This window comes from Amphiura filiformis, chromosome 12 (assembly GCF_039555335.1).
Source record: "Amphiura filiformis chromosome 12, Afil_fr2py, whole genome shotgun sequence".
NCBI classification, from domain to species: Eukaryota; Metazoa; Echinodermata; class Ophiuroidea; order Amphilepidida; family Amphiuridae; genus Amphiura; species Amphiura filiformis.
This window is the reverse complement of record NC_092639.1, coordinates 52464119-52487395: the sequence shown is the minus strand read 5'-3', so window position 1 is coordinate 52487395 and position 23277 is coordinate 52464119. Positions and strand designations below refer to the sequence as shown.

Genomic DNA, 23277 nt, shown 5'->3' with positions numbered 1-23277 from the left:
GCTGGTCCTATAGCGTAGCACGCAGGGGTTTGCAGAGGTCATCTGGTTTAATACGGAGTAGAATAGGAAAAGTGGACCGATAGTTTGTATTGAATTATTTGATGCAGCAGAGATATTCAAATAAATACACGGGATCGATACACGTGAATTGCTATGCACGATTTTGATATCAGACGTCAATCTTCGGATACCGTAAATGATTTTTTCTCAAGAAACCAGATTTGGTCTCATACACTTGAAAATACGTGTTGAACAGATATGATAGTCGTTAGTTTGCGTTTTGAACTTTGAGCTTGCGTTTTGAGCTGAAAAAGTGACCAAAATTCAGGATTTTAAATAGCGCAGCGTAGAACCTCGTGGAGGTAGTCTCAGGCCAGACTATATGTGGCTATCACGAACATACAGGATCGACGAGTGTCAGACCGACTGACACAAACTGGCTGTGTAGGAGACTATCGAAGAGACAGTCTATAAGCATATGACAATAGCTGACAATGGTGACTGTATGCTCGCTGACCGTACAGAGGTCAGTCACAGGCTAATGTCATTAGCCTTAGTCGGATGTCCTTCAGCCTACTCTGCATTTAAAAACTATTAAACAGGTGGGAATACAATGGCCAACCGTGGCTGTGGATTCAACCTACCATGGCATTTTCTGCCATGAAGATATCGGGCCGATGACACTGTGCCTGGCACACCGACACCGACATCGCCGCTAATATTTACTTGGTACAGCAGAGATATTAAAATAAATACCCGGGATCGATACACGTGAATGTGCTATGCACGATTTAATATTCAGGCGATAAATCTGAATACCGGGGTAGAAAATGATGAATATCTCCCGTAATTTTTTTTGTTTTAAAGAAGCCATATTAGATCCTTGCACTTGAACATAATGTGTTGAAAGGATATTATACCGGTAGTCATTAGCTTGAGTATTGAGAAAGAAGCGTGCGTCTTGAACTCAAAAACTGACGCTTGTACAAAGGGACAATGTTCCCGGATGTCCGACCGAGTGAATTGATGGGGCGCCTTTTAAATAAAACATTCTAAAAAGGCTTAGGAAAACAGTACGAAAATGCTATAGGGCCTAGGCCTAAATATACAAATTTTCCTGCTCGTTCAAAAATTTGGCACGTGCAATAGGGCAAAGATTTTTTTGGCAGGCTGATAGAGTGCAATTATTGCACAGCCCCTTAGCTTGGCTCAGTGGCCCCTCCCTAATTTCATGCCAAATTTTTGGGATCCCAATTTGCAAACCTTAGCCTAAATGGCTTGCCAAAATTGCCCCCCCCCCTTTCGGCTCGCCAAAATATTCTTGCCCCCCCCCCCCCCAATTTTACCCTCTCCCAGGGCTCATAATTATTGCACAGCCCCTTAGCACTAGGCCTAGGCTACATGGGGGGAGGGGGCACTCGACTTTGGAAGTGACGGGGATGTGGGAACAGCAGTTCGAAAATAGGATCTTTCGGCGAGAGCATAGTCATCGAGAAAGGGTCTTTCAATGAGAAGCACCCCCCCCAAAAAAAAAAAAAAACCAGGGTCTTTCCATGAGATTGGGGAAAATAGCACCAAAAGAAAGGGTCATTTAGTGAGACTGGGAAAAAATGGGTCAAAATATAAAAGTTGATTCGAAATTTTGGAAAATAATGAAAAACTCATTAAGTGAAAGATTATCAGAAAGTTTCCCAAGGGAGGTCTTTTGGTGACAGAAAAACAGAGGGAAAGGGTAAGAGGGAGTTCAGTATAACAAAAAATGGGTGAGAGGGAGTTGAAAAATGGGGCGGGTCAATTTCCTAAAAAGGCTTCTCTTTAATATGAAGGAGTAACTACAGAATACCCCTCTCGGGGGTATAGTTGTATAAGTTTTAACATGTTTGTATGTATTAGAATTGCGTGTTTTGTGCTTGAGTGGGGTATTGTGTTATAATGATTTGTGTATGGTAATGTTCTGAGTGTGGTATTCTGGAGACTAAGTATAGGTCTTGGTTTTTTGTGGGCGCAGTTGGCGCAGACGTAGTCGAAAAACCGACAGAGTTGGCGTTTGACGTGGACGAAGTTTAAATTGGCGGTTTGAACACTGCAGCGTAGACACATTATTTAAGTTGCAGTTGAAACAAAGGAAGTGTGTTTGTTTGTGTGTAATATATAGTGTTTGTTTTTGCTAGATGTACTACTCGGGAGTATAGGTGCCCGGTATAGGTGTCGGTTTTTAACAAGGCGCAATCGGCGCAGACGTAGTTGAAAATTGACAGGTTTTTATAAATAGGGCGTGGACGTAGTATTGCGTATGAATGCACTCATGGTACTACATTGCATCTATGGATCCAGATCTCATCCAAGACAAGGTAGGAACGACACTACCTGCCCCCGTCTACAAACCGGTCATCAAGTCACGTGACTCCGGGTTTTCCCGTGATTAGTTTTACCACCCCTCTCACAAGTCCCACGGATGTGGTGATGAAATATAGCTAAATATTAAAAGTAAGTCACTATTTTGTTGAGAGAACTGTTTAAAATATTCATTCTACACTGAAAACTTAAACTAGTCAGGCAGTTGCTTGACTAACTTAAAGCTAGTCAAGCAGGTTAGTCCAGCCCGCCCGACCAACCTAACATTAGTCAAGCCCGTAACTCAAGCTAGTCCCGCCTGCTGGACTAGCTTGCAATTTTGATAAGCTAGTCAAGCCTGCTTGACTAACGTGTAATGGGGTGCTTGACTAGCTTACAATATCGATGGCTTGACTAACTTGAAGATACAAACCGGCTTGACTAGCTTTAGGTTAGGCAAGCCTGCTTGACTAGCTTTAGGTTAGTCAAGCCAATGTCAAGCCGGCTTGACTAGCGTAACTTTCTTTCATTTCACAATACTAAATTGCGCAACCGCTTTGCACGTGCATGTTCAATACATAGGAAATTGCTTTGAAATGGCTACCCCATTATACGTAGTTGTATAGTAATAGTTAACTAATATTATCGGAATGAAAAGTGTAGGGTTGGCAACCTGGCACTAGCATCATTGTTAACAACACTACTGTTTATATTTGTAAAAGCTTTCTGATGGTTTTTAACGTAATTTAGTGATATTTTGGATATTCACATGCGATTACAGAGTTTAAAATCTAAGGTAAGCATACTAAAAACATGATAAGTACTAATATTATGTTCCATGATTTGTAAGTGCCTCCGTGGTCTAGTGGTGAGTGTATAGGGTTTGTAATCTCCAGGTCCGAGTTCAATTCCCAATGAAGGTAAGTGGTCATAAATGTGTTGTCATCATGATTACCAGGTAAGAGGATTTTCTTCAAGTAATATATCAGTTTCAAAACGCAAAACTATGAGAATAAATCCCACCAGACAAGATAAACATCCACATTTGTCTCTTTTTTTTTTCAATTTTTACCAGTAACGTGGTTTGCAGCACGTTAGTCAAGCAAGCTAGTCAAGCAGCTGCCTGACTAGCTTAGAACTGCTTGACTAACGTTAGGTTAGTCAAGATGGACACCATCTGGACTAACTTAAAGTTAGTCATAAACTAGTCGAGCGACTAACCTAACGTTAGTCAAGCAGGCTTGACTAACGTCCAAGCTAGTCAATCAAGTTAGTCGAGCCGGCTTGACTAACGTCAAGTTGGTCAAGCACGTTAGTCAAGCAGGCTTGACTAGCCTTACGTTAGTCAAGATGGGCACCATCTGGACTAACTTTACGTTAGTCAAGCTGACCAATTAAAGTTTTCAGTGTAACACTCATGTACATGTATCTTCAAGTTACTTGGATCTGTGAAGCCCGGCTGTGAAGGCTTTGTTGCCAATTTTATGCTGAAAAACTTCTCTGTAGTATGAATTCGTTCGTGTATCTTCTTCTACCATGTCTACTCACCTGACTGTGCGAAGCATTTGTGGCAAAATTGAAAGGTTTCTCTTTAGTATGAATACCCTCATGCGTCTTTAAAATATTCGACCGCATGTCATGAACTGGGCATAAGAACTTAAGAAGTGCTTCACATTGTAAAATGACAAAAATCACACCAATTTGTATTCAACTGAACATAACTGTTTTATTTTGTACATATCATGTATAGGAAGTAGTACATTTTGAGTAAGATTACAAGGATTTCATATGCGACAAACACAATACAATGTATTCAGGGTGGGTAAATTTATACATAGGGTGTAACATATAATAATAATTTTGAAATAAATGTAATTTGATATACATGTATATATACTGTGGTATTTTGTTTTTCAATGATGAATAAGTATATTGATCCAGAAGGATGTAACCATGGCCTTTCATTAAAAAAAAACCCGGTGGCTGATTTCATTATGGTCAGAGCATACAGGGTGGTCAAATCGTGTATTTTTACCAAGTGAAACAAGTTTTGAAGCCGAACTCGGATCAATATAATCCCTTTAAAAACCTGTTATATCTAATGTGTGATCATTTACCACCTAGATAAGTTAAGAAATCATATTTGCTAAGTTTTTCTTATTTAGTATAGCAAATAATGAGAATACAGGGTTATCCATAAATGGAGATGATATTAATTAATTTATTAATGTTATCTAAGGTCAAATGTCGTCAAGCAGAGGTCATTCGGGACAAAGGTCATATGGGGTAATTTGGGTCAACGGAGTCAAATAGTATCATCAAGTACATAAATATGAAATTTCCCTTTTTTCAACTATTTGAATTATTTACTCCTTGAACGAAGCACATCAATTTGTAAGTGCTCTTTAGCAAAGTCATAGTTCATTGATTTTACAACCATATGACAAAACAGGCGAAAATAGTAACTTTTGGCACAAGATTTGTAATTTAAAGAGAATTGGCCATTGCTCATTGAACTGAAGCCAGTATATGGACAATATAAGTGTGTTCTTTCATTTAATGACATAAACTTTGAAAAATATTGTAAGGAACACTTGAGGGTTGGACTTTTAAAACCTACATTTTGGTCAAATGCATTGGTCGTTTCAACAGATTTACCACATTCACCTTGATATTATAAACATTGAATTGCGTTATGTTGATGTAATGAAAAAAAAGTGTTTTTAGGGGAAGTGTTAGCTTTCCTTCGATATAAAAAATTGTCTGATTGGATGAAGGGAACACTTGAGGTTCGGACAAAACCCAATTACATAATGCCTATTTCCCACTAGATCTCACAGCAGTTCTGCACTCAACTATGTAGTATTATAAACACCCCGGGATAAACACAGACTGCGTAGAGGCTAGACTCATTGTGCTTGGAAATATCTGCGTACTCGGGTGTATCGAGGTGGAAACTGTGCGTAGATGCATTTATAGGAGAATCGTTTTGAAGCCAAATCTGTTCATATGAAAGGAAAATAGAATACGCTGTTAAATAGATAAATAAATAATTAATTGCCCAGCAAACATAAAACGTCTTATAGAAAAAGTTTAAACGTCGGGTTATATAAAGAGTATAAAAACGTTTTAATAACATTCTGAAACATTTTTGAAACTTAAGGAAAAACATTTTAAACAGAACGTTATTTAAGTGTTGAAAAAATATATACTTTTAAAAAATGTTTGCCCAAAATATTTCATAATCACGTTTTAAACATGTTAAAAACGTCTTCATGACCTTCATCATGTTTATATAACCCGATATCTAAACGTTATAAAACGTTTTGAAGAACGTTTTAAGAACATTTTTGTGTTTGTTGGGTGATGTCATCCAAGGTTAAATGTCATCAAATAGAAGTCATCAGGGGAAAAGGTCATATGGGGTCAACCAGTATCGATATCATGCTGATGCCGTCCACATGGGCACATAGTGCTAGTATTATGTAATTATGGGCTACTTGTACTTTTTCAAATACAGCATTTCAAAGTAACTCGCTTTTGGTGTGTAATACCTATGAGGCTCCGTGTCCTCTGATTCCCCGTTGCAGGGCTACGAAATCACCGGTATCGTGGTACCGGCGTTCCCAGAAAGTTCCCCAGAGTCGCAGAAAAAAATCAAGACGGGAAAAATAATCTTTTAATATCATTTTTCTGAAGCTCTGAAAATATTCTGTGAACACGATCACTCGTGAAATATTTTCTGCGAACTTTCTGCGACGATAACTGATAAATAAAACTAAACGCCAGAATGAATATAGCATAAGTAGGATTCGTTCCCCAGAAAAGCAGGTTTTTCATTCATTTGGAAAAACTTCAACTGTTCACATCTTTGGAACTAAATTAATGTTCAATAACTAGGATTTTGGGTCCTAAAAAGGGGGGATCAAAACAAATTCAGTCCTTAATAGAGGGGGATCAAAAAATTCGAGGGTAAAATTCCGGAGTAAAATGTACAAGAATGCATGTACATTCCAAATATTTTGCACGCTCGCGCACGAATGTTAAGTATTCAATTTTGTAATCTCAAGCTACAAATCAACAAAATGTGCGCACTTTACAATTTGGGTGTAACACTATGACTCCAATGAGTAATAACTCCAAACAGTCATTTTTAGCTAATGACATAGGGGTAGATCCGGGTGGGAGGGGGCATAAATCCCCACAATATATTGTTAGGGGATGGTCCATACAATCATCCCCACAAAATTGATGCCTGTATATGGGTTTCTAACCAAAATTAACCCCATATTTGGTCATTTTAAAATAAAAAGTGCCAATTTTTGTGCGCTTCGCGCAAATTAATTATCAGACTGCGCTGGGGCTTTGCCCCTGGACCCCACCTGTTTAATAATTGTGTTCATACTCGCGCTCCGGCTCCACGCTCGCAGAAAATATTTCAAACAACAGTTCACGTTCCCAGAAAGGAAATTATTTTTCGCTGCCCTGCCCCGTTGCCTTCCGGGACAACCCCAACTCACTCGGTACTAATGAGCTATAAATGGTCTTAAATGAAAGAGGTGATAAGCAACACAATTACACCAAATTTACTTCTTTGGGTTGTGTAATTCTGTAATTGAGATTGAACCATAAAAACCTATTCACATCTCACAAATGCCCAATAAGTTTTACCCCAGTTCACGACATACGGCCATTTGAAAGAGAAATCATTAGGGGCTGTGCAATAATTATAATTGCCCCCCCTCTCGGCCCGCCAAAAATCTTTGCCCCCCTTGCACATGCCAAATTTTTGGGATCCCAATTTGCAAATCTTATTAATGGTCTATATAAATCACTTGCCCGCCCTCTCGGCTTGCCAAAATTGCTTGCCCCCCCCTTTCGGGTCGCAAAAATTTCTTGCCCCTCCCCATTTTACCCTCCCCAGGGCTCATAACTATTGCACAGCCCCATAGTATGAAAACGTTCACGTGCCTTCATACGTGTGAAGCTTTTTAGCAAAACTTACACTTGCGGCTTCTCTTTAGCATGAATACGTTCATGTGCCTTCAAGTTACCTGACTGTGTAAAGGTTTTATTGCAAAATTTACACCAAAAAGGCTTCTCTTTAGCATGAATACGTTTATGTATCGTCAAGCAACCTGACTGTGTAAAGGTTTTATTGCAAAATTTACACCAAAAAGGCTTCTCTTTAGTATGAATGCGTTCGTGTGTCTTCAAGCTACTTGACTGTGTGAAGCTTTTATAGCACATTTTACATTGAAAAGGCTTCTCTTTAGTATGAATGCGTTCATGTGTCTCCAAGGTACTTGCAGTTGTGAAGGCTTTGTTGCAAAATTAACATAAAAATGGCTTCACTTTCGTATGAATACGTTCATGTGTCTTCACGGCATCTGACCTTGTGAAGCTTTTGTTGCAAAATTTACACTGAAAAGGCTTTTCTTTAATATGAATACGCTCATGTAACTTCAAGTTTAATGACGTTATGAAGCCTTTGTTACAAAATCTACATGTAAAACGAAAGTCTTTGGTGTGAAACCTCTCATGTTGTCTTACATAACCTGAGGAACTGAATTTCTTGAGACAAAATTGACACTCAAACTTCTTGACACCTTTCTTTTGCTCTACATTAGCACTGATGTAACTGCCTTCTTGACCTGTGGAAGAAGACTCCGCAGCATCTCCCGTCCCACCTGTTAGCTGTCTTCTGGATGTCTTCTGTTTAGAAAGGATGACACTCTCTTGGGCTTTGATCTTTGAAGACTTTTTTCTATCTTGGTCATTTCTCTTGCCCAATATAGATTGTTCATCATGTTCATGAGTAGATATCCTTCCTCCCTTGTCCTCTTGTTTCTGTTTTGATTTCCTCTTAACATGTTTCTCTTGCTCTACATTAGCACTGACGTAACTGCCTTTTGGACATGTGGAAGAAGTCTTCAAAGTAATGGAAGATTTAGAGGCTTCCTCAGAAGTGGAACTAGTAGATACACGTTTGCTATCATATTGCGTAGTGTATCCCGTCTCACCTGTTAGCTGTCTTTTGGATGCCTTCTGTTGACATGTTCTCTTGACTGATATTGATTGTCCACTAGTAGACAAATTTCTTCTTTTGTCATCTTTCTTCTGTCTTGCCTTCCTCATTCTCTCTAGCATCTTTCTCCTACTTCTCTTTGTCTTCTGTATTTTGGGTATGGGCACATATATAGCGGTGCTCTTATAGTCATACCAGAAGGGGCGAATCCACATATCATGGTGGCGAATATGGAACAGATATCTAAATACGTCATTGTAGAATCTTCGCCCACAATATTTACAAACGTGAGGCATTAAATTAGGGATGACCATCATAATTTCATGTTGCCCCTTTTGCTACAAAAGATTGTTTTCTGGAAAGAACTCATCAACAGAAGTATTTTGGTGGTTAAATGGTCAAAATCGGTCAAAAACTTTTCGAATTATGAATTTTCAAAGTTTCCCATTCTGACCGGTCATTGGAACGAAATAAATTGACAAAAGTCTAAATATAGCAATGTGAGCAAAATTGGTATAAGCATATAATTAGCTTTTTATATTTCTTTTTTTTAATATATATGCAAACATGAAACAAGCATATTGTGAAAGTATCAAAGGGTTTCTTATGAAATGGCACTTTACTAGTCAATAGCATTAAGTATTTCTTCAAACCGAGGCACTGAAATCATGCTTTTAGAAAACATTTGCCAAAAATCATCCATAATGGCCAAAGTGGCACAAAATCAAAAGTCCAGGTGAACTTTTTTTCCACAACAATATACACTACACATAAGAAAAATACTAATGTACTACAAGGGATTTTCAACATAGGAATCCAAACAATCAAGTACCAACATGCACAGCTTTATCCTGATATCACTTCTGGGGTTTTAACAAAATGTTTAACCTCTATTGTGATTGGCAGCAGCATAAGGTATCTCTTTGATAGCTGATAATGCCCAGCCATTCAGCAAGTGGCTAATAACAGACCTTGATAGGCTTGAATGAATACTGTCATGTGCTACAAAACCATCACATCCAGGGCCTGGTCACGCCATATGCTACAGAGAGCACAGTACTTTAACAATGGAGTGAAAGACTCATTATTGATTAGGCGCGTATTTTAAAAGTACGGCTCCTGTGCGTGTATAGCAGCAAGTCAGTGCAGATGGTATAAATATAAGAAAATGTTTAGGGTTGAGATCAGGTGAATAATACAACAAATGAGCATGAAACTTCACATTTATGTTCAGAAAGGTGTCTATTTAACATGATTCGAAAGGTGTTTGGAAATTCCAAAGGGAAGCTGGTGATTTAATTTTTAACTCGAGATCTACTTGTCCGTTTTTTTTCCTTTTTACAGAGGGTATGATAGAGGTAATAACAACAACTCTGCCAAATTACAGCTCAGTAGGTCAAGGTGTTCACCTGATCTTTTTCATCTGAATATTTTGTGCCATTCTGAGCAGTGCTGCACTGGGCCACTGGCAATTAAGCGCACTGTGGCGATTGACCAATTTTGACTCACACTTACAGAAAAAACCAAATAAGTTATGATGCTGTAATTTGCAGGATAGTTACAAAACATAATTGGCATTAACATCTCTAATTTTTACATAAAAATTATGAAAAATAAAAGAATGAGCTCAATTTAGAAATGTCTGTGCAAGCAGTGCACAGTTGAGCTCCCTGCATGTCTATGGATATGCGAGTGTTCTAATCAAGTTGATGGTTCATTGGTCATCCCTAATTAAATAGTCCCATTTACGTACAAGTCTCTTTACCATATAAGTTCTGTAATGAAAATAAAGGAAGAAAACTTTGCTACGTTCCGTCTGGAACCACTAGACGTCATCAGGCTTGACCGCTGGACTTGTATATTTAATATGTAAAATGTATGTTTCCTTGGTGAATCAAAGGCTACAGTAGTTGGTCTAAATCACTGTGTTCCAATATCTATGCTGACTGTACTGTAGTTGTAGTACTAGTTCAAGCACAGATATTGCATGCTACAAAGAATAATGACCTCATATAATAATCGGCATATAGTGGCACTTTCCTAGTCCACCGTGTCGGCTCGGAGCGGTCAGAAATTTTAAGTACATGTACTAGTACTGCATATTAAAGGCGGTGCAAAAATCCTAGTGCGTAAAATTTGACCGCTGGATTCAGATCGTACAGGCTGTACTACAGTCTTTATTTATGAAAACACCAAGGCAAATGGTATACAAAAAGTCTACAAAAGTTTTGAAAAATGTGTGTATATGGTAGATTTGGTGAAGGTTGCCACAACCTTAGGAATGCATTCTGGGGGGGGGGGCGGTTTTTTTTTCGCGGCCGAGTATTTTTAAAAAAATTTACATGCATATTAATATATACACTATATTTTTTTTCCAAAACTTCTTAAAGTCCTACTTAAAATCCAAAGTACATAGGTAGTCGGATTTTTTACTCGGGCTTTCGCGATCAATACAATAAAGTGGTAGATTCCAAAATCAAAATTATTATAATCATGCAAGATATATAGGCCTACGTATATTGAACTTTTACTGTCACTAATTATATAAACTCTTTATGACCATTAAGAACTTTTATTTGAATAAATATTAGTATCATTTTGAGTTTGAACGGAATGCGTTCATCATGATTAATAATAACATATTTTTATTTATCAAAATTCTACTATGGCATAGTCTAGTTTAATATATAGGCCTACAAGAATCTTTCCGAGAATCGATTCCGACCCTGGCGTGAAGCCTTTGTTGCAAAATTTACACTCAAAAGGGAAATCAGTATGAATAGCCTCACATGATGTTCCTTCAAATAAACTGAATGTGTGAAGCTTCTGTTACAAAATTTACACTAAAAAGGCTTCTCTTTAGAATGAATACGCTCATGTCTCTTCAAGACACCCAACTGTGTGAAGCCTTTGTTGCAAATTTGACACTTAAAAGGCTTCTCTTTGGTGTGAATACTGTTATGTATCTAATTTGGGGAAATAGTCCAAGGGGAAAGGAGAGCGAGGTACCGGATTTGGAGTCCCAACGGGATGAGGGAATGAACGGGAAAGGGAATGACTAACACGGAATGAACCAAATGAAACAGAAATTAAGTTTAACAATTTATTAGGAATTTACATCATCAGACAAACTGATCAAAATACATAATGTGTGTGTGTTAATAATAAGTCTTACCAGAGCTACATCGCATCATAATAAGTATAATTGAATATGATTCACGTGCAAGACATGATGACTATATATTCGTCATCATGTTGACCAATCTAACTAATCATCATGAGCCAATCTTGAGCACGTCTGCATCGGTCGCAAGGTTAACAAGGAGAACATCGCTTCAGTCAGTGCAATTGATGCACGGATATAAAAATGTTCACTTGATCAATGGTTATCATGGCCTACTACACTATGATCAATATTCAATTATCGAATGAATTATCGTCATAACAATACGCTCATGTCTCTTCAAGTAACCAGAATTTGAGAAGCCTTTGTTATTAAATTTACATTTAATGAATATGCTCATGCCTCTTCAAGGCACCCGATTGTGCGAAGGCGTTGTTGCAAATTTTGCACTTCGAACGACTTCACTTTGGTGTAAATCACTCATGTTGCTTCAACTGACAAAAATGTGTGAAGCCTTTGTTACAAAATAACATTTAAAAAAGCTTCTCCTTTGTATGAATGTGTTCATGTGTCTTCAAGTTACCTGAATGTGTGAAGCTTTTATTGCAACTTTTACACTTAAACGGCTTCTCTTTTGTATGGATACGCTCATGCCTCTTCAAATCACCTGATCGTGTAAAGCCTTTGTTGCAAAACTTACATTGAAAAGGCTTCTCTTTAGTATGAATGCGTTGATGTGTCTTCATGTTACCTGACAGTGTAAAGCCTTTGTAGCAAAATGTACACTTAAAAGGATAATCATTAGTATGAATATACTCATGTGCCCTTAAAGAATCCGAATGTGAGAAGCTTTTGTTGCAAAATTTACAATGATATGGCTTTTCATTTGTATGAATACGCTCATGTTTCTTCAAGTTACTTGGATCTGTGAAGGCTTTGTTGCAAAATGTACATTTATATGATGGCTTCACTTTAGAATGAATACGCTCATGTCTCTGCAAGTGAGTTGAACGTTTGAAGCCTTTGTTACAAAATCTGCACTTGAAAGGGGCATCATTAGTATGAATAAGTTCATGTGCCTTCAAGTTACTTGACTGTGCGAAGCTTTTATTGCAAATTTTACACTGAAAGGGTTTCTCTTTGGTATGAATACGTTCATGTTTCTTCAAGGAACTTGGATCTTTGAAGGCTTTGTGGCAAAATGTACATATAAATGGCTTCACTTTAGTATGAATACGCTCATGGCTCTTCAAGTTACCTCTCTGTGTGAAGGCTTTGTGACAAAATGTACACTTGAAAGGGAAATCATTAGTATGAACACGTTCATGTGCCTCCAAGGAACCTGACCATGTGAAGCCTTTATTGCAAAATTGACATTTATAAGGCTTCTCTTTAGTATGTATACGCTCATGCTTCTTCAAGACATCTGACCTTGTAAAGCGTTTGTTGCAAAATTTACACTGAAAAGGCTTCTCTTTAGTGTGAATGCGCTCATGTTGCTTCAAGTTACCTGAATGGGTGAAGCCTTTGTTGCAAAATTTACACTGAAAAGGCTTTTCTTTAATATGAATACGCTCATGTGGTTTCAAGTTAACTGAACTTATGAAGCCTTTGTTACAAAATCTACATTTACATGTAAAAGGTATCTCTTTGGTATGAGACCTTTCATGTTGTCTGGCATAAGATGAAGAACTGAATTTCTTAAGACAGAATTGACATTGAGAATTCTTGACACGTTTCTCTTGATCTATAGTAGCATTGATGTAAATGTCTTCTTGACCTAAGGAAGAAGTATCATCTTCTACCCCACCTGTTAGACGTGTTCTGCATGTCTTCTGTTTATAATGGATGACACTTCCTTTGGTCTTGATCTTTGACGACTTGTTACTATCTTTGCAATTTCTCTTGTCCAATATAAATTGTTCCTGAGTAAATATCTTTCCTCTCTTGTCCTCTTTCGCCTGTTTTGATTTCCTCTTTACATGTTTCTCTTGTACTACATTAGCACTGATGTAACTGTCTTCTGCACATGTGGACGAAGTCTCCAAAGCAATGGAAGATCCAGAGGCTTCCGTGTAAGTGGAACTAATATATGCACATTTACTATCATGTTGTTGCTTAGCATCTCCTATCCCACCCGTTCGCTGACTTCTGCGAGCCTTCTTCTGTTTCGAAATGATGACACCCCCTTTGGTCTTAATGCTTTTATAGTCATACCAGAAGGGGCGAATCCACATTTCATGGTGGCGAATATGGAACAGATATCTTAATACGTCATTGTAGAATCTTCGCCCACAATATTTACAAACATGAGGCATTAAATAGTCCCATTCACGTAAAGGTCTCTTTATCATTGTTCTGTAATGAAAATAAAGGGGAAAACTTAATTCTTATTACTTTTAGGAGAACATAAGGATGAATTATGCAGAGAGCATGATACGTATACAGTCAGTATCAGCAAGCTTACCGTTTTCCCTGTTAAATGGTAATGATGCTGCATACATAAAAACCTCTCTTAGACAGTACGACAGCAACTTCGTGACCTCTTTTGTTCGACAGAAAATTTATAAGGGTTGGTGAACACGGGTTACGTAACACAATGTTGAAATTTTAGCCGGCAAACGCTTTTTATCAAAATAGCTCCAGAAATGGAAGACACTGGTCGTATATCATGTATATTGCTCCATTTATGTACCCTGACCACAGATAAGATATCAAACATTTGTGTAAAGCAACAAATAACGTGTAAAAGTTGAATTAAATGGAAAAAAAGAAGCTTGAACATGTCCAAAGTAGCTCGGAAAATGAGAAAAATTGCATGTCACGTAACACAAAAATGTTCATATCATCAAGCAAGAAAAAGCGCCGGAATCAAAAATGGGTGTCATGTTATAGAATAACTAAAGTTAGCTTGCCTGAAAATTTCATGATTTTTGGTTGGGGTATATTTCTAGTCGCATATTGAACATGTTGAAATGTTTATCTTTGTGCGTGACTACTGTCACGCCATATATTGTACGGCCGATGTTTTTCCTGCAAAGAAACTTTCATTGTCAATTGTCCATTGTTGGTTATTTAACTTGAAAATAATACTACCAACGTTCAAACAATTTAAAAAGTAAGCATAAAGGTTTGTGTTACATTATTTGGACGGTGTTAATTCATTCCAAAAATAGAATACACGAGTGAGCCACTCAGTGGGAATAACATTGCTATTATTGTCACCGAATCTATCATATCTCTGGTATGGCTTAGTGGTAAATACATGTATTTGGAAGGTCGATCTTGGTTCGAACCCCTCCAGGGGCGGATACAGGATTTCGAGAAAGGGGGCACACTTAAAATAAACATAAAATGTAAGAAATGGACGCTTGTTGCGTGCATCCCGAGGCGCTTATGCGACGCAGGGGGTGTCTGAGGGGGATTTTCCCCCCTGAGAAGTTAGAAACCTTTGGAAAATGAAGACCCAAGTGAAGCCATTTGGTGGACCATTTTGTCAACATTATTGTGTAAAATTTTAGTTTGAAAAAGCCTAAAATTTGCAAAAAGACGCCCAATTATTGCTTTATACCTATGTACCCATAACGCTATGCGACATGGGGGGTGTCTGAGGGGATGCCCCTGAGAAATGAGAAACATTTGCAAAATAAAAACCTAATTGAAGCCATTTGGTGGACCATTTTGGCACTATTATGGTGTAAAATTTGAGTTTGAAAAAGCCGAAAATATAAAATTTGCGAAATGACAGGTCAATTGAAGCCACCTTTTTTCACCGTTATTGTATAAATTCAGACTGCTGGGTGTGAAATACAGAAGCGAAAACGGGCAGTTGTTTATATAGGCAGGGGGTGTCTGATGTTCCCCCTCCGAAATTTGGAAATTTTGCAAAGTGAAGGTCCAATTGAAGCCATTTGGTGCATCTGTTTTACACTATACATATGGCCATGCGTTATGAGTTGGGGGTCTCATAGGCTGGAGCCCGGACATTTCGCAGAATTTTTTGCATAAATGTTGAATTATTTAATTACTGTAGATACCTACATAGGTAAATTATATACCAAATTAAAGCTCTTAGTGAGTGCTTCAAATTGGTACCTTAACTTTTAATATAGTACATATACTTCAAAAGTTATAGCAGCTTAACGAAAAAAATGCCAGGGTGGAGTCGGCCCATAATATGCTGGCCCATAATATGCACTTTTGTGTTAATGTTTGCTCCAGCTTATTTACATGTTGTTTCTGATTTGTTTTTTTGCCCAAAATGAGTAAAATGGCCTAATTATGACAAGCCTGAATACTAAAGGTATTCTGAATGTGTAATCATCTGAGTTTTAGGGTTTTAATTACATTAATTAGCAAGGGTGGAGTCGGCTTACGATTATGCCTGCCTGATAAATGCCGCTCAGGATATGGTCTTTTCCGTGAATTTTGCGAAAACTTATCAGGATTGCATTTCTGATTTGATATATACATTGTCAAATTTAAATATTTAAGATACAAACATAACCTCTACACATGTCCATATGGTCTTGGTAAAAAAAAATGGGGGGGGGGGTCCAGGTATTTTACATGTTCAGTGACGCATCATGGTACGCGTTTTTCGAGGGCAAAGACAAAAAAATCCTGGTGGCCATCATTTTGACCACATGTTACTGTGATAATTGTGCAAAAAAATGTACACTTTTGTACTCTACATTTAAGCCCAAAATTAAGGTGAAAATTTGTGTTTACCAGCTAGGACAATTTTCAATTTTACACTATTTGGGGGGGGGTGAAATTTTCTTTGGGGAGGGAGTTGGTGTTTTTTTTTTTTGGGGGAGCATGAAATTTTCTTCTGGGGTTGAGTTAGCTAACCAACTCATTGTGGGGCTCAACCCCCCCTAACTCCCTTGGACTACATGTATTTAAAGTCAACTTTGTTCATCATTTGATTATGTATTAATTAGCACTGACTTCATCTAAGTTTTTGCGATTCTTTGTACCGGTACCTGTACCTTTCTATCATTAAGTAATTTTGTACAAGACACTTCCCAGGAGGCAGTCATTCCAAAAGAAACTGTTTTGTATGTTGGGATTGATGAGTTGCAAACATAGATCTGCAATTAACTACAAAGCAACCAAACTTATTATTTTGAATCCTGTTGATGACTGTGATATCACGTGGCCACGTGCAACTTAGTACATACATGTATGTAACTTCAAACTTCATATTATGGACAAGAAAATATTTCAAAATATAGCAGGTGAATAACTTGTTGTAATGTTGAATTTATGTAAATGACATTCTTGTACTTAGAAAAGTTAATTTTTCTAGATAGAACATGTTTTATTAATTTCATCAAATTCTGCTCTGTTTTTGAATGGCACGTTTTAACCCTTGCGCAATCTGAACACCGTAACAGGTAGCATAGTAAAACTATATGTTTTCTGAAAGCATTTGATGTGAGGAATGCAAAAATGAAGTCTGTTTTGATGTAGGGTAAGGCATATTGAAAATAGGACCACTTGATCTTTGGTAATTTTTTTTTAATTGTTCACTTTTTAACTTCATATATATTTCTTAGTACTACCCCTACATCAGAAATAACTGCATTTTTGGATTCCTCATGAAATTTCCTTTCAGAATATGTATACTTTGCCTATAGTAGCATGTACATGTACTGAAATAATTAATTCTAAACGAAAAATGGTGCGATTTCCCAAAAATATGCAATGTCCGCAAAATCCCCAACTCAAAACGCATGGCCATATACGAGAGTATATCATTGCTTTTTAAAACAAAACAGGGCCCGAACTCAATTTGTAAAATGTTACACTGACACTTTAATAGGCCCTAGGCCTAAGACTCGGAGATTCGCAATTTAAAGCATGCATGGATCGAAGTCAGCATGGAGTCCGATTAATACTGACTTTGGTGACAAAATGTGACGGGCCCTGCATCATCGACAGGCAATCAGAAATCAACAAGTACTGCCTAAAAGAATCCGACCTAACTAGTATTCCCGCTAGTATTATAGGGCCTACTTTTGATAGACCAGACTGTGAGCTACAGCGGTTTATTTGGCATGGGCCTACTAATTACGTGCAATTTAACTTTTTCTTCTCTTTTCTCCTCTTTCTCTTCTCTTGTCTCTCTTCCTCTCTTTTTTTTTTTTTTTTTTTTTTTTTTTTTTTTTTTGAGAGGGGCCGCCCTCTGAATCCGCGCCTGGAGAGTGCCACCCCGGTGTATGATACTCACTACAGATTTATTAGGCTATAAGCCCGAAGATTTTCTTTCTTTCTTTTTACGTTGTTCCGTTTTCTATTTTCTTTCTTTTCTTTTCTCCCTTTCTTTTCTTTTCCTCTTTTCTTTCCCTCCTTCTCTTCTCTTTCTTTTCTTCTTTTTTTAATTTTTGGGATCCGCCAAAAGGGGGGTACGGGCCGGCTGTGCCCCCCTCTAAATTCGCGCATGAACCCCGCTAGCACCTCTCTTTTTAAATCCTATTTTTCATATTTTTATAAAAGCCATAATATACGATTTCGGGCAAATTTGAAGTTTTGTTATTCCAAAAATTATAACAATATTTATAATATTAGTAAATAACTGTCAGGAAGGTTTTCACGTTACATTTGAAGCAGAAGTAGCGAGATAAAAATGAAAGAAAACACTTAATATCTTGACCGCTTTAACTGTGGTGTTCTATGGGGGATTCGTCTTAATAAGACATCAAAGTTAGTTGCTCTATCTAGACAACGAACTTGACTGATTCCAATTAGGTGTAATCCGAAGTGTAAGTTGGACATTGTGTAAAAATTACAAATATGCCAAAATATTAGGTTTGAAATTTGTGCATCTCATGATTTGATATGTATGCATAAAAGCTCATGAATTTTTTTTCCCGCCAGCCCCCCCACCAAAGTATTTCTGAACACTCCCTTAGAGCTGTTTTAGCATACACAATAATGCCTGGAAAAAGGTGGTGGTCTCTTTTTATTTGTTGTTCTGAGATGTAGGCCCCCTCTAATTATCTCAAAACCTTCCGAAAGTGTTTCTTATATTGGGTTAAAGAAAACATCTCTACTTCCTAGACATATTCTTCTTCTTCTTCTTCCGGTAAAGTGCTGCTTCATCTGGATGAAGATAATCGCACTCTTGAAGCGCATATGCGTGGAACAAGTTGTGACGCATCCTTATCTTGGTGCAAATATATACAAGTGCAAGTAAAAAGTCCTGGTCCTCTGGTGCAGGCTAGGGGGTTGGCCCCAGCAACGCAGTCTTGAATGCGTTGAGGGAAGCCAGGTGAGCAGGATCGAATGCCAGGTTGTTCCAATCTCTGCATGTGCGGGGGAAGAAGGATGAGGCATATACCTGAGTGCTGCAGTACGGCAAGGTGAATCGGGATCCGTGCCCTCTGGTCCTAGTTGATGACTCGGTTAGGTGATCACGCCAGTTGATGTCAACAAGGTTGTAGCGGATCCGGTACATCATTGCGAGTCGGCTTTGGGTGCGTCTGCTCTCCAAAGTGGGCCACTGCAGGTCTTTGAGCATGGCGGTGACGCTGCTGGTTTGGTCGTAGATACCAGTGACGAACCGGGCACCTCTTCGTTGCACCATTTCGATCTTGTCAGCATTTCGGCGAGTGTGTGGGTCCCATGCTGTTGCAGCATATTCCACAATTGGCCGCACATAGGTGGTAAATGTTGACTTCTTGATCTTGCGACTGCATTGACGGAAGTTACGACACAGGAATGCGTTGGTGGAGTTTGCTTTCTTAACCACTGTGTCCACATGGGTGTTGAAGGACAACTTGGAGTCAATGTGTACTCCCAGGTATTTTGCTGAGGTCACTTCTTCCAGTGTGTGGTTATGGATGATGTACGAGCCAGTGATGGGTTTCCTCTTGTTGGTAATACGAACAACTTGACATTTGGAAGGATGAAACTCCATCAGCCACAATCTCTCCCATTCCTGAAGCGAGTCAAGGTCCTTCTGAAGACTTACGCAGTCCTGAGCAGATGTAATTTGCGGTATAGGGACGAGTCGCTCTGCGAAGAGCCGTGGGGTAGAACTGGAGATGCTATCAGGGAGATCGTTAATGTAGATCAGGAAGAGAAGTGGGCCGAGCACGCTACCCTGTGGAACTCCTGAAGTGACTTTGGCTTCTGAGCTGCGCTGGCCATCTATCATGACTTGCTGAGTGCGGTCTTGGAGGAAGTTCTTGATCCATTCCAAAGTGTGGCCACGCAGTCCATAGAATTCTGCTTTCAGGAGAAGCCTTTGGTGCGACACCTTGTCAAAGGCCTTGGCGAAGTCCAATAAGATGAGATCAATTTGTTGCTTCTGCTCAAGACCCCTGGCAAGGTCATTGATGGTGAGTAAGAGCTGTGTGTCACAAGACCTACGCTTCCTGAAACCATGTTGTGCATCTGTGAGAATCCCCTGGTCTATGAGATGGTGTAGAACAGAGCAGTGTACAATATGCTCGCAAAGCTTGGAGAGGACTGCTGTCAGAGATATTGGTCTATAGTTAGAGGCAGATGATCTGGAGCCCTTCTTAAAAATAGGCACAACAAGAGCTTTCTTCCAACACGATGGGATGGTGCCCTGATTCAGTGACGCTTGGAAGAGCATGGTGATAGCAGGGGAGATTTGCTCTGCAGTTTCTTTCAGTAGTCTCACAGGAATGCCGTCAGGACCTGCTGCCTTGTGTGGCTTGAGATTTTGAAGAAGTTTGGTTACTCCTGCACAGCTTACATTGATGTCATTCATGGTAGGGTGTGGGCTTGGTCCCAAATCAGGCAGAGATGAGTCACTATCAACAGTGAAGACTGAGGAGAACTGTCTGTTTAAGATGTTAGCCTTTTGTTTTGGATCACAATGAAGGATGTTGCCTTCCTTAAGCGGTGCAACACCCATTTGGTCACAGCGTTTGGACTTGACCAAAGCACCCAGTTTCTTGTTGCCATCAGGATCACTGTCAATGATGTCTGACAAGTACTGATTGTAAGTCTGGCGACAGGTCTGTTGAGTCTGTTTCTTGATGTTATGATACCGACGCCAGTCTCTCGCCTTGTTGGTATGCCTGGCCTTCTTAAAAGCCCTGGCTTTCTTACGGCACATGCGCTTGGTGGTTGTGTCAAACCAGCATTGGCTATATCTTGATGAGCTTGTCTTGGATGGTACATGATTGTCAACTAAACTACCCAAGGCTTCCTGTATTGATGTAGCAAGGGTCTCAACTGGAGTTGATGTAGTGTATTTCTCCACAAAGTCATCAGACCATGCCTTGGCGTCTGTGCGAATACTCTCCAGGTCAGCTTGTTTCCAGAGCAAGATCTTACGTCGTGGAGGTTTCTTCCTGTAGGCACGTGCACTCATTTCCAAGAATACGACGTCATGGTCACTCAGACCTGGCATGCCAACACATTGCTTCACTAAAGATGGTCGGTTTGTTGCGATCAAGTCCAAGGTACTATCTCCCCTAGTGGGGAAATTGACAATCTGCTCCAAACCTACACTGGCAAGTGTTAGTAGGTACGACTCGTTGATTGACTTTCTGTACTGGTAGGAGATAATCTGTTCAGTGTCCCAATCAATATCCGGTAAGTTCATATCACCGCCGATCCAGACAGGTGCGCTTGGGTTGGAGGTACACAAGTCTTTGATGGCCTGATTCAAGTTGTCCAAGTACTGCTGATCATTATTAGTAGGGCGGTAGACTGCACCTAGGATGATGTTGTTGTTTCCATTCCTTACTTTGGCTGCAACAATGTCTGCATCAGCGTCAATTGATACCTGATGACTATTAAGGCTGTTGGTAATGCCCAGTAACGCTCCTCCATAACCATCCTTCCTGTCCTTTCTGTATACACTATAACCAGGTGGAAAAATTTCACCTTGCGCCACGCCCGGTTTCAGCCATGTTTCACAGCCCATGACGACGTCAGGCTTGGTAGATTCAACAGGCTCCAAAACACTTCCCTCTTGGCGAATATGCTCTGGAAGTTGATCACCAGGGTGCGTAAGTTGGCAGCACTGACTACTGGGTGTTGTTGTTTTGATGGAGAGGATGAGGCGAGTGGTGATCCTGGTGGGCACGAGCTAGTTGAACTCCTACTTGAGGTAATGGATATATCACTACCCAGAATAGTTGAGTCGAACAAGTTGGATGAAGGATTTGATAGGCCACAATTGCAACACTCCCAGGGGATGTTTGATCTTCCCAAAATGGATAGCATGGGGGCGTCAATGTTAACACAGTCAGCGTGATACCATGCGTTGCAAGATTCACATAAAATACTAGCCTTTGCTCCCTTGTAATCAGTGCAGGCCTTACCGCATTCCCCACAAGGATATTTTGGGGGTCTGGGTCCTGGGTTGGTTTCCACATCTCCACTCAGCTGTATCAGCAACCCAAGCAGTAGTGCAGCATGGGTAAACGTTAATCTCAATATCATGATGGTAAAGATTTGGTGAGCATGGCATGCGTAAGCAAGTAAACAGTTATTTATTACTTGTGAGATACATGTCTTAGTTACAGCAACAACAGGTACCAGCAATATCACACATAAATGCATCAATATCAGTAATCGAGGATGGAGACAGGATTGGTAGTGGTACGTGGGTGACAAAGGATTGGTAACAGCAAAGTATAACAACAGTTTACAGAAATTATAAACTTGGTAACACACTACAGCAATATCACACGTCATACATCAACATCAGGGATGGATACATGATTGGCAACAGCAAAGGATTGGTAATGGTAGTAAAGGATTGGTAACAAAGGATTGGTAAGCAGGTTAGGTAGGCATGGCAACAACAGTTTACACTGAAAACACATGTATCACAGCAAAATGAACAGGCAGCAATCACAAGCAAGCAACATCATGCATCAGCAACGGGGATACAGATGATTGGTAACAGCAAAGGATTGGTAACATCAAGGGATGCATTGCTGAGTAAACTGGCAAATATACTGGCCTACCTGTGGGTCCACGATCGCTATGACTACGGTAAATACGATACTTCGAAAGGTTGTTGAATTCGACAGGCATGCACTTGGTTTGGCGAACAAATGAATTGACTGGTGGATCAGGCTGCAGTTTTATGGATCAAAACACACCGAGCATACTTCCACTCAAAGGTAGGCAAGAAAGGAACTATCCAGATATGTAATCCGACAAGACTGATGAAATATCTTGCGCTGATCAGCCAAAAGGATGGAAAAGATGGCATAAATTGCTGACAAAATTTGGAAGACGTCCGCACGGTTCCACGCATGCGCACCTTCAAAAAGTTATAACTTATGAAAAGTTATAACTGAATTACAAAAAATAAAAAAATAATTGAAGAAACCTCAAAAAAGGAAGCGGGAGGGGACGTGAAACATGTTTATTTTTTATTTGGCCTTATACTAAATATAGTTTCAATGATGCTTTTATTTTAAAATTTAAGCTTACCGGCTTTTGGGAGTGCATGCGTGATGATGATGAAGGTCACGCGGTGAAAAGGCGTGCAAACTTAAAGACTGCCTAAATATTCTCATTTTCTCTATTAAACCTCACTTGTTGTCAATTTGAATACAGCATTTAGATCACATTTGATATCATCATAGGTCCGTGGCACCATGCATACCGGTACAGTATGTCTAAATGTCTTTCCTTATCAACTTCCTGGTACGCGTCTGAGAAATGTCAGCCCTGTGAACAATCTGAATGGCGTTTTATATTATGGAAACATTGTGTTATAATGAAAACGAATTATTAAACGAAAGAAATAAGTTTTTAAAAAAAACCAATACATTTGATG

General features: G+C 39.2%; 1 protein-coding gene across 1 annotated transcript; it reads right to left on the bottom strand.

Annotated features, from left to right (window-relative positions):
• Positions 1 to 7259: 7259 nt before the first annotated feature.
• On the bottom strand, positions 7260 to 23112 carry LOC140166901 (uncharacterized). The gene is given in 3 exon segments (XM_072190386.1): positions 7260 to 8508; positions 12023 to 13844; positions 22929 to 23112. Coding segments are annotated over 3 exon segments (3081 nt in total). The 5' UTR covers positions 23015 to 23112; the 3' UTR covers positions 7260 to 7335.
• Positions 23113 to 23277: the final 165 nt, after the last annotated feature.